At 42.6% G+C, this 13135-nt stretch overlaps 1 protein-coding gene across 2 annotated transcripts in view; it reads left to right on the top strand.

Annotated features, from left to right (window-relative positions):
- The window catches only part of LOC121277844 (venom phosphodiesterase 2-like), a 177861-nt gene that overhangs the window by 104184 nt on the left and 60542 nt on the right, over positions 1-13135 (top strand). For both annotated transcript variants that reach the window (XM_041187534.1, XM_041187535.1), the window contains exons 10-11: positions 2273-2345; positions 10448-10556. In XM_041187534.1, the coding sequence (XP_041043468.1) occupies positions 2273-2345; positions 10448-10556 (182 nt within the window). The remainder of the gene's footprint in view (positions 1-2272; positions 2346-10447; positions 10557-13135) is intronic.

Raw genomic sequence — 13135 nt, 5'->3', positions numbered from 1 at the left:
GGTCTAATACAGGTAGGAATTATACAATAAATGGCAGAACCCTTAAGTGCATTGATGGGCAGAGGGATCTGGGTGTACAGGTTCACAGGTCACTGAAAGTGGCAATGCAGGTGGATAAGGTAGTCAGGAAAGCATATGGCATACTTGCCTTCATTGGCAGGGATATTGAGTATAAAAGCTGGGAAGTCTTGCTGCAGCTGTATAGAACCTTGGTTAGGCCACACTTGGAATATTTCATGCAATTCTGGTTGCCACATTACCAGAAGGATATGGAGGCATTGGAGAGGGTGCAGAGGAGGTTTACCAGGATGCTGCCTGAACTGGAGGTTATTAGCTATGAAGAGAGTTGGAGAAACTCGGATTGTTCTCACTAAAGCGATGGAGATTGAGGGGCGACTTGTTAGAAGTTTACAAAATTATGAGTGGCATGGTCAGAGTAGATAGTCAGAAGCTTTTTCCCAGGGTGGAAGAATCAATTACTAGGGGACATAGATTTAAGGTGAAAGGAGAAAACTTTAGAGGAGATGTGCAAGGCAAGTTTTTTTATGCAGAGAGTAGTGAGTGTCAGGAATTCACTGCCAGTGGAGGTGGTGGAAGCAGGTATGATAGTGGTGTTTAAGAGGCAGCTTGACAAATACATGAATAGGATGGGAATAGAGGGATACGGACCCCAGAAGTACAAAATGTTTTAGTTTGACAGGCAATATGATCACCGCAGTCTTGGAGGGCCAAAGGGCCTGTTCCTGTGCTGTACTTTTCTTTGTTCTTTGTAACTCAACTACACATTTCCTCCTACCCCCGATAACCTTTCACCCCCTTGTTAATCAAGTTAATCTGTCTACCTCTGCCTTAAAAATATTCAAAGACTCTGCTGTTTGAGGAAGAGAATTGCAAAATCTCACTATCTGATCTCTGTCTTAAATGGGCGACCCCTTATATTTAAACTGTGACCCCTAGCTCTAGATTCCCCCACAAGAGGAAACATTCTCTCCACATCCATCCTTTCAAGACCCCTCAGGATCTTATATGTTTCAATCAAGTCACCTCTTACTCTTCTACACTCCAGCGGACACAAGCCCAGCCTGTCCATCACCAATGCCCTGTATAACCTCCCTACTTTTTCATTCAAGTTTATTTTGTATTGTGTATTTTGAATTGGAGGTTTCTACTTTTCCCTGAATCCTTTAAAATCTTATTCAAAAATTGATACATTTGCTGCCTTCTAAGTGATATTATTGAAAGAATATTTTATCATTTCATGTACCTGATATGGAGCTTCACTCACTAGCAGCACATTTGGGAAATTTAGGGACAGAGAATAGAGACCCCAAATATCTTTTCTGTCCATAAAATGATTGCACTGTTTCTGCCTCAATTGTCACTTGTTGAAAAGCATTTCACTTTTGAATAAACCATGGTATGAAAGCATTTCTACTAACCTTCTCCCTTATTCTTCTAGTGATAATATGGAACCTCTGTCCTCTTGTAATCAATTGACCAACCCATGGAAACAGTTGTTCACTATTTACCTTCATAAAGCCTATTACAATTTTGTAAATCTCTGATCGAGTCTTTCAGACTGCTCCAATGCAGTGGGTGTGGTGGAGGGTTGGGGGATGGGTGGGGGAATGGGGAGAGGTGATGGGGGTACTTTTTTGCACATCCTCCTTCACATTTGTAACTTTATATTCCTGGTGTAATTCTAGTGCATCTCTGAAAACTTTCCCTAGCATGAAAATCCTGCTAAAATATGGTGCACAGATCTGCACATAATACCACACAAGTACATTTGTCTTCTTTTCATTCCTTGCCCCAGTGTATATGAAAACCAGAATCTGATTTGTCCTTTTTGTTGTCTTTGCAATCTACACGCCTGCTTTTAAAGACATTTGTTATCTAGGTCAAAAATGAAGCTATCAATTTGTTATATGCAAGCTCTGAGGCTTCATCCAAGTATCAGAATGGTTAGCTGTTATGTACCCTGTACTTGCAAGCTTTCTGCAATGTTTTTGATTCATCAAATTGTGATGGGAACTGTTAAGAGCACAGATGATGCCTTAACCATACATTTGTATTCAATAGATGTTGATTTTCATTTTGTGAGCAGTCAGCAATGGAGAGATCTGTGAACAACTGTCCGTAACACTCCATTGACCAGTACTTGCGATTGCACATGCTTTCCAGTGTCAATATATTATAATATTATTCATTATAAGTGTAAGAATTAGTGTATATGTGTTCTTACAAAATAGATTTGTTGCTGTTGTTTTAGGCCTGATTTCTACAGCCTGTATTTGGATGAACCGGATAAATCAGGGCATGAATATGGGCCTAATAGCAATAAAGTAAGTTAATTTTGGTTCTGCCTTTAAAAAGATTGTAGGTTAATTTATTAATGTTATAACATATAATAGTGCCCAGATGCTTCTAGCGCATCAAAATGAGATTGTGATTACTGTTAACGCCCAATGTACTTGTTATGGGAATATTATGCACAGTTCCCTCAGGTAAGCTGAACGACTTGATTTCTTCCAGATCGGCAGTGAATGCTACTGTGTTCCTGGGTTAGGGAAGGGAATTAAAAACCCAGTCCAGGTTGCCACTTACTGCTATCCATTGACCTCAGAGAAAGTACATTTGTGTAAATGTTAGGTAATGGCAGGATTGGGCTTGGTTAATACGCAGCCTCAAAACACATGAATGTGCACACATACAACACACATGCACATGCACATACACACTCAACACATGCATAATGCGCACGCAGACATAATGCTTATGCACCCACACAACGCGCACACAGACAAACTTGTACGCACACAAATGCACGCAAGCACACTAAAGCACGTGCAAAAGCACGCAAGCAGAAGGTAAAAAGTCACTTGAGGGAATAGTTTATAGGTCCCCTAGCAGTAACTACACTGCAGGACAGAGTATATGGGAAGGAATAAGGGGAGCTTGTAAGAAAGTACTGCAATAGTCATGGGTGATTTTAATCTACTTATAGATTGGATGAATCAGATTGGCAAAGGTAGCATGGAAGATGAGTTAATAGAGTGTTTTCAGGACAGTTTCTTAGAGCAGCATGTTCTAGAGCCAAACAAAGAGCAGGTTATTCTAGACCTGGGGATGTGCAATGAGGCAGAATTAATTAATGACCTCATAATGGAGGAGCCTCAAAGCAGCAATGATCATAATATGATCAAAATTTGCATTCAGTTTGAGGGTGAGAAGAGAGTCTAACAATAGTGTTTTAAACTTAAATAAAGGCAATTATAAGGGTGTGAAGATAGTTGGCTAAAGTGCACTGGGGAATTAGGTTAAAGGGTAGGACCGTAGAGATGCAGTGGCAGACATTTAAGGAGATACTTCATAATGGAATATATCTTTGCTGAGTGTTATGAAAGTAAGACTCTGAGAAGAATGCATCATCCGTGGCTAACTAAAGAAGTTAAAGATAGTATCAAATTGAAAGAATAAGTGCACAATTCTGCTAAGATTAGTGGTAGGTCAGAAGATTAGACAGAATACAAAAAAGCAAAGAATGACTGAAAACAAATGAGGGAGTAATTAAAGCATGAGAGAAAGTTAGCTGGAAATCTAAAAAAACATAGTAAGAGATTTTACAAGTATTTAAAAAGTATAAGAGTAATTAAAGTGAGCTCTAGGGAGTGAGAATAGAGAGTTGATAATGGGAAGTAAGGAAATGGTGGGTGCCCTTAGCACTAGCGACCTGTACAGCCTACTGCCACAGACAGATATCATGTATTTTAGAATCATAGAAAAGTTGCAGCGCAGAAAGAGGCCATTCAGCCCACTGTGGCTGTGTCAGCCAAAAAAAAGAGAAAAAAAGAAACTAGCCGCTCATTTTTAATCCCACTTTCCAGCACCTGGTCCGTAGCCTTGCAGGTTACAGCACTTCAAGTGCAGATCCAGTTACCTTTTAAATGAGTTGATCATTTCAGCCTCAACCACCAGTTTATGTGGTGAATTCCAGACACCCGCCACCCTCTGGGTGAAAATGTTTTTCCTCATGTCCCCTCTAATCCTTCCACCAAACACTTTAAGTCTATGCCACCTGGTAATTGACCACTCAACTAGTGGAAACAGATCTTTTCTATTTACCCTATCTAGGCCCCTCATAATTTTGTATACCTCAATTAGATCATCCCGCACCCTCCTCTGTCCTAGCCTATCCAATCTTTCTTCATAGCTGCAATTTTCAAGCCCTGGCAACATTCTTGTAAACCTCCTCTGTACTCTCTCCAGAGCAATTATGTCCTTCTTGTAACATGGCAACCAGAACTGTACACAAAATTCCATTCGTGGCCTAACCAGCTTTTTATACATTTCATTAAATCTCTCTGACACCCTACATCATAACAATTTCCAGTTCCCTGGCCCCAACCGCCTCCTCTTCACCATGGACTTCCAATCCCCCTACATCTCCATCCCCCACCGGGATGGTTTGAGGGCTCTCAGCTTCTTCCTCAAACAGAGGCCTGAACAATCCCCATCCACCTCTACTCTCCTCCGTCTGGCTGATCATGTTCTCTCACTGAACAATTTCTCCTTAAACTCCTCTCAGTTCCTCCAAATAAAAGATGTGGCTATGGGTACCCGCATGGGCCCGTTATGCCTGTCTCTTTATGGGGTATGTGGAATATTCCTTGTTCTAGTTCTACTCTGGCCCCCTCCCACAACTCTTTCTTTGGTACATCGATGATTGCTTCGGTGCTGCTTCATGCTCTCGTCTGAACCTGGAAAAATTTATTAATTTTGCTTCCAATTTCCACCCCTCCATCTTTTTCACATGGTCCATCTCTGACACTTCCCTTCCTTGACCTCTCTGTCTTAATTTCTGATGACAGACTGTCCACCAATATTCATTACAAGCCTACCGACTCCCATAGCTACCTTGACCATAGCTCCTCACACCCTGCTTCCTGTAAGGACTCCATCCCATTCTCTCAGTTCCTTCGCCTCCGTTGCATCTGTTCTGATGATGCCACTTTCAAAAACAGTTCCTCTGACATGTTTTCCTTCTTCTTTAATCGAGGTTTTCCACCCACAGTGGTTGACAGGGCTCTCAACCGTGTCCGGCCAATCTCCCGCTCATCCGCCCTCACACCTTTCTCTCCCTCCCAGAACCATGATAGGGTCCCCCTTGTCCTCCACATTCAAAGGATCATTATCCGCCATTTCTGCCAACTCCAGCATGATGCCACCACCAAACACATCTTCCCTTCACCCCCCCCTTGGCAGCATTCCGCAGGGATGGTTCCCTCCAGGACACCCTGGTCCACTCCTCCATCACCCCCTACACCTCAACCCCCTCCCACGGCACCTTCCCATGCAACCGCAGAAGGTGCAATACCTGCCCCTTTACTTCCCTTCTCCTCTCCTCACCGTCCAAGGGCCCAAACACTCCTTTCAAGTGAAGCAGCACTTCACTTGCACTTCCCTCAATTTAGTCTATGCATTTGTTGCTCCCAATGCGGTTCCCTCTACACTGGAGAGACCAAACACAGACTGGGTGACCGCTTTGCAGAACACCTTCAGTCTGTCCGCAAGCATGACCCAGACCTCCCTGTTGCTTACCATTTCAATACTCCACCCTGCTCTAATGCCCACATGTCCGTCCTTGGCCTGCTGCATTGTTCCAGTGAAGCTCAATGCAAACTGGAGGAACAGCACCTCATCTTCCAACTAGGTACTTTACGGCCCTCCGGACTGAATATTGAGTTCAACAATTTTAGATCATGAACTCTCTCCACCATCCCCACCCTCTTTCCGATCCCCCTTTTTTCCAATAATTTATATAGATTTTTCTTTTCCCACCTATTTCCATTATTTTTAAATGTGTTTCCATGCATTGTTTTATCTCTACCTTTTAGCCTATTTCGATCCCTTTCCCCCACTCCATCCCCACCAGGGCTATCTGTACCTTGCTCATCCTGCTTTCTACCCTTAATGTCACCTATTAGCACATTTCTTAGATAATATTACCACCGTCAACATCTCTTTGTCCTTTTGTCTATGACATCTTTTGGGAATCTCCACCTATCACTGGCCCTCTATCCAGCTCTACTTGTCCCACCCCCCCTTAAACCAGCTTATATTTCACTTCTATTTTTCCATAGTTCTGTTGAAAAGTCATACGGTGTCGAAACGTTAACTGTGTTCCTTTCTGCAGATGCTGTCAGACCTGCTGAGTTTTTCCAGGTATTTTTATTTTTGTTTTTGTCATTAAATCCCTGCTTTTATATTCTGTATCTCATCCAGTAAAGAAAAACATTCCATATGCTTTCTTTACCACCTTATCTACCTGTCCTGCCACCTTTAGGGACCTATGAACATGCACACTAAGGTCTCTCACTTCCTTAACCTCTCTCAATATCCTGCAATTGATTGAGCATTCCCTTGCTTTGTTTGCCCTCCCCAAATGCAGTACCTCACACTTCTCTGGATTGAATTCCATTTGGCAATTTACTGCCCATTCAACCAAACCATTGATATCTTTCTGAAGACAACAGCTACACCCTTCACTATCAACTACACTGCCAATTTTTGTGTCATCTGCAAATTTCCCAGTCATTTCCCAATCCCATCACATTTAAATCTAAATCATTAATGTATACAACAAATAGCAAGGGCCCCAACACTGAGCCTTGTGAAATGCCACTGGAAACTGCTTTCCATTTGCAAAAACATCCATCGACCATTACCCTTTGATCCCTTTGTTTCCTGTCGCTGAGCCAATTTTGGATCTAACTCACCACTTTCCCCTGTATCCCACAGGAACTCAATTTTCTGACAGCCTGCCATGTGAGATCTTGTCAAATGCCCTAAAATCCATGTAGACAAGGCTACCCTCAACAATCCTCCTTGTTAATTTCCTCAAAAAATTCTAAGTTAGTAAGATATGATCTTCCCCTAACAAAACCAAGTTGACCATCCTTGATCAATCCTTGCCTTTCTAAATGACAGTTTGTCCTGTCTCAGAATTGGTTCCTATAATTTGCCCACCACCGAAGTCAGACTGACCAACCTATAATGTTCTGGCCTATCCATTGCACCCTTTTTAAGTATTGGTACAATGTGCCCAGACCGCCAATTCTCTGGTACCTGGCCTGTATCCAGTGAGGATTGGAAAATGATCCTCAGAGCATCCATTATTTCCTAAACAAAAACAGAATTACCTGGAAAAACTCAGCAGGTCTGGCAGCATCGGCGGAGAAGAAAAGAGTTGACGTTTCGAGTCCTCATGACCCTTCGACAGAACTTGAGTTCGAGTCCAGGAAAGAGCTGAAATATAAGCTGGTTTAAGGTGTGTGTGTGGGGGGCGGAGAGATAGAGAGACAGAGAGGTGGAGGGGGGGGGGGTGTGGTTGTAGGGACAAACAAGCAGTGATAGAAGCAGATCATCAAAAGATGTCAACGACAATAGTACAATAGAACACATAGGTGTTAAAGTTAAAGTTGGTGATATTATCTAAACGAATGTGCTAATTAAGAATGGATGGTAGGGCACTCAAGGTATAGCTCTAGTGGGGTTTTTTTTTAATAATGGAAATAGGTGGGAAAAGGAAAATAACCAGCTTATATCTACCTGTCCTGCCACCTTTAGGGACCTATGAACATGCACACTAAGGTCTCTCACTTCCTTAACCTCTCTCAATATCCTGCAATTGATTGAGCATTCCCTTGCTTTGTTTGCCCTCCCCAAATGCAGTACCTCACACTTCTCTGGATTGAATTCCATTTGGCAATTTACTGCCCATTCAACCAAACCATTGATATCTTTCTGAAGACAACAGCTACACCCTTCACTATCAACTACACTGCCAATTTTTGTGTCATCTGCAAATTTCCCAGTCATTTCCCAATCCCATCACATTTAAATCTAAATCATTAATGTATATAACAAATAGCAAGGGCCCCAACACTGAGCCCTGTGAAATGCCACTGGAAACTGCTTTCCATTTGCAAAAACATCCATCGACCATTACCCTTTGATCCACCAGCTTATATTTCAGCTCTTTCCTGGACTCGAACTCAAGTTCTGTCGAAGGGTCATGAGGACTCGAAACGTCAACTCTTTTCTTCTCCGCCGATGCTGCCAGACCTGCTGAGTTTTTCCAGGTAATTCTGTTTTTGTTTTGGATTTCCAGCATCCGCAGTTTTTTTGTTTTTATCCATTATTTCCTCCCTGGCTTCCATTAACAACCTGGGATACAATCCATCCGGCCCTTCATGGATGCCAGTCCCTCCATTACTTCCTCTCTCACTATGCTTATTGTATCCAATATTTCACACTCCTCCTCCTTAACTCAAATGTCTGCATAATCCCTCGCCTTGGTGATGACAGAGATAAAGGGCTCATTGAGAACATTGCTCACACCTTCAGCATCAATGCGCAAGTTACCATGTACATTTCTGATAGGTCCTACCCTTTCCTTAGTTATTCTCTTGCTCTTAATGTACTGGTAAAACATCTTTGGGTTTTCTTTGATTTTACCTGTCAATATTTTTTGTACCCTCTCTTTGCTTTCCTAATTTCCTTTTTTACTTCACCCCTGTGCTTTCTATGCACCTCTAGGCTTTCTTCAGTATTAAGCTTTTTGTGACTGTCATAGGCTTTCTTTTATTGCTTTATCTTAGCTGTATGCTTCTGGATAACCAGGAGGCTGTAGATAACCAGGGGGCTGTAGATTTGGTAATACCACCCTTTGTCTTTGTGGGGACATGTCTGCACTGTGCCTTTAGAATCTTGCTTTTGAATGCCTCCCACTGATTTGACACTTCTAGTAGCTGTTTTCCCTTCTAGTAGCTGTATCCAGTCCACTTCACCTCCCAGCTTCATAAAATTTGTCTTCCCCCAATTTAGAATTTTTACTCCTGTTCTATCTTTGTCCTTTTCCATAATGATGCTAAATCTAACTGTATTATGGTCACTATCTCCAAAATGGACCACGGCTACTTCATCCACTTGCCCAGCTTCACCTCCTAAGACTAAATCTAGAATTGCATCCCTCTTATTGGACTTGTTACGTCTGGCTAAAAAAATTCTCTTGAACACAGTTCAAGAATTTTGTACCTTCTGTGCCCTTCACTGTTTGTATCCTGCTTGATATTAGGGCAGTTGAAGTCTCCAACAACCCTATTGTTTTTGCACTCAGTAATCTGTCTACATATTTGCCCTTCTAACTGCTTTCCATTATTTGAGGGTCTGTAATACACTCTTAGCAACGTGGTTGCCCCTTTTTTTATTTCTGAGGTCAACCCATATGGCCTAATTTGACCTCTGTTCCTATACCATTGTCCCCTCACCAATTAAACTGCTGCCTTGGCCAAAATTGGGATCATTCCCAGGTTCCCATTGGGGGCCGATTTCATGACCCAGAAATGAACCTGCCTCCCATTCCTGCCTCCCCCACAAAAATCCAGCCCTAAGGTATCTGTTACAAGCCATTTTTGAAGTTCTGCAATACCAAGCATGGTTACAAATTTCAATAAAATATACAACATATGCAAGCATCTCAGACACATTGGCCAGAAATTCCCCTCCCCCCTGTTGAGGGGGTTGTGCGGGGGCAGGCGGGGGCGGGCGCAAGCCTGAACCTGATCAGTGGCCCCAATCGGGGGAAGTGGCTAATTAAGGCCCGCCCAGCGTGACGTCTGCCTGGAAGCGCTGAGTGCTCCCTGTGTGGGCAGGGTGGGGGGGGGCGGTGGTGGGTTCCCTGAGTCGGGGCCTGCGCTCCTTTGCGCATGCATGGGAAAGAGCACAGAAATCTCCTTGAGGCACAGAGGTGCCTCAGGGAGATTAGTTTAAATTTAAAACCTTGAAATTAAGGAATTTGAAACTTTTAAAACCTGTCCCCTCATGTGACAGTGTCACATGAGCTGGGACATGTCACTGAATTTTTATTAAAACTTTTATTGAATTTTTAAGAATGTTCATGAAACTTCATCCCATCCATGAATGAGGTTCCATGAAATATGCGAAGGCCACCTGGGCTCTTCACCTGCCCGCCAACCTTAAGGTTGGACGGGTAGCTCAACTAATTGCGTTATTGGCTTTTTAAATGGCCTTAATAGGCCTTTGACAGTTCAGTGGGTGCGCAGCCGACTCGGCTGTGCGCCCGCCAAGCTGAAAATCTAAATGATGCTTGGTGACGTTGGGACGCCCGCCCTACGTCACTGCGCGTCATTTTACATGTCGGTGAGCAGGCCCCACTCCCGCTTGCCGAAGGGAGAATGCTGCCCATTAGCTCATTCATGATTCCTTATTATTGTGGCGTTAATTGACTGTTGTTTGCTTAGCTAAAATAAAGATCATCCTGGGGCCTAGAAATTAAGATTGTAATAAAATGCTATAGTGAAAGCCATTTTGGCTTTGTTATGTATCATGCACTCCAGACTCTATTTTTCCTCTTAATATATAGGTGAAAGAAGCACTAGAGAGAGTGGACATGATAGTGGGAATGTTGATGGATGGGCTCAAGCAAAGAAACCTGCAGCAATGTGTCAACCTGATACTGGTATCTGACCATGGTATGATACTAGAGTTGCACACACAACTCCTCCAGTCCTTCACATTGCTTCTCAAAATTACTGCATTTTCATAAGCAACTTTCAATATATTTCCTCAGTTCCTACGTGAAGAGCTATAGTAAATATGAGCAGTCCAAATGAAGGCTTGTGTGCAAAGCTTTTTTATTATGTCTCTCAACTTGGTTACTATTACTACCCTTTTTACTTCTCACTTTTTCTTTCTTCTTTCCAGCCAGATCTCTGTCCATGTAGTAACCATTACAATTTGTCCTAAGATTCTTCTGTGGTACCTTAACAGATGCTGTTGAAAGCCCATGTAAATCATATCCACTGCATTTCCTTTATAAGTTCCTTTTTTCTGCAAAGGATTCCATAAAGTCAGTCACATACATTTTGCTTTGAAGTGGATTATAATCCTAGCCCTCTTTTGAACTATCCTGGATCAGGTGTACTACTCGGATGATCACTCTCACTTAAGGTTGAGAAAGACCGACCTCACAGACACTTAAATGGGTCTGAAGAACTGGTCCAACTCTTTCTGAAGCAAAGGAATCACCAGAGAATATTACCATCCCCTGATAGCCTTTTTAGCCAGATTATAACAACCCACATATTATAAGGGCCTGGGCACCTCTCCAATGAAGAGTGTACCGAGATGGGTTCTCAATTTTGTATACAGAAGACTATATGAAGCAATACATTTTCTAAATTATATGGAAGTTTATTAAAGAGCCAAATATGCAATTCATAATTAATGGCAAGTCAAAATTGATAGCTCTAGGGAAAGAAAGTACAATCTTGTTTCTACTAGAGAATCCAGATTTAAATAATGTTACAGAGAAACATGTAAACTATCCATCAACATTTAAAGTAGTATTTACCTTAAATCCCCAAGTAGAAGGTTACAGAATTAGCGAGATACCTCTCTCCCAATTAAGGAAAGAACTAGCGTTGCTACATTGCAGTAGCTAAACCTTGACCATAAGAGACATGTTATATTAGAGTTTATCAATGCCTTGCTGAGGTGATGTAGAGGTCAGTTCCTGATTTTCAGGAACCACTTTGTGTTAGAGGGTATAACATATCTTGTGCCATAGGATATTAGTGTCTTTGAGAACACAATTATACCACAGGTATGTTTATGAGCTTCTGAACTGAATCCTTGTCCAGCAGATGAACTCAGCTTTTAATTTTTAACTCCTACTTTATAGGAGAATCACTCTTTTTCATCTTATAACTCTCCATTTATAGCCGAATTCCTTTCATACCTTGTTGACTACTACTGGCTAACTCCTATTTCACCAATTCCTTAGCAACTTAATCCTGTGTTATAGACTCAAAGGCCCTGCAAATGTATGGGCTTCTGGCAAAATTCTACAGAACTTAAGTGAAAGATCCAGAAAATGTTAATCCTTGTACTTGGCTCCTCAGTCTTGGCCTCGGGAGTCATTGAGACAAAATTCGTCTCCTTCCCAAACATGATTTCTGCCTCAGCTGGGGGGCAAGGCTGGAGGCAAGAATTGCAATCCTGAGTTCTTGATTCCCCTGGCTTCCTCAGGCCCGGTGATTACTTGCATTAATATAGTATCTCTCCCTATCTTTTTCTATGTTAATCAGGAACTTGCTCCCCTGAAAAGCTGTTGAGGCTAAATTAATTGAAGATGTCAAAACTGGGATTTCAAATTATTGATTTTTTTTTTAATTAAGGGATATGGAATGAGAGTGGTTAAATGACCTTAGGATACAGATCAGCCATGATCTAGCTGAATGGCAGCACAGGCTTGAGGGATTGAATGTTCTACTCCGGCTTCTAAAATCATTCCAAGGTGAGATGTATGAGCCTCCAAGAATCGAAGTGACCCTCATGGTTTGTCCAGGCTAGGAAAGCAGCCTGCATCTCTGAAGATAAGAGCATTAAAAAATGCAGATATGTTATCAGCCCCTTTTGTAAAAGGGCAGCAAGTTAATTTTCCAGTTCTTTGCCGCCCTCCACACCCCCGGCTGGATGGCACCAGGATGTCGAAGCTGGCAAGTGCCCTAAATGTGCCTTTAGTGCTGCTGGTACCTCTGGATCTATGCAAATGAGTTGCTCTCCCCTAGCCTGCTCTGCTGGGGCCAGCACTAAAGGCGTGAAAGAAGAAACACTACTTGTCGTGGTTCTGGGCAATGAGTGGAGCAAGGCCTTAGAACACTTGACGGTAAATCCAAGGATTTTGATGTCAACCTGTAGGTGAATTGTTGCCAGTGGAGGTCAGTGAGAACAGATATTGGGATGAGAAACAGGTTGCAGATTGATTTGGGGCAGAAATTTCTGCTCAGCGGGTGGGTGTGCACCTGACCCACTCGAGCGTGAAATGACACGTGTTGATGTCGGCTGAGTGTGCCGGCATCATTGTGCAGTCGCACAATAGTTCGGTCGATGGGCGCATGCTGGAGCTGGCAGCACGCCCACCGACAGCTAAAAGGCCTGTTAAGGCCATTAAGTAATCAATTAACATAGGTTGGACAGGCAGCAAAAAACTTATCGGTTGATGGGCAGACGAAAAGGCCAAGCGGCCTTTGCATTTTTTTTGGAAAAC

The sequence above is a fragment of the Carcharodon carcharias genome, chromosome 5 (assembly GCF_017639515.1).
Source record: "Carcharodon carcharias isolate sCarCar2 chromosome 5, sCarCar2.pri, whole genome shotgun sequence".
NCBI classification, from domain to species: Eukaryota; Metazoa; Chordata; class Chondrichthyes; order Lamniformes; family Lamnidae; genus Carcharodon; species Carcharodon carcharias.
Note: the sequence above shows the minus strand (reverse complement) of the source record. Positions and strands in the feature narration are given on the sequence as shown.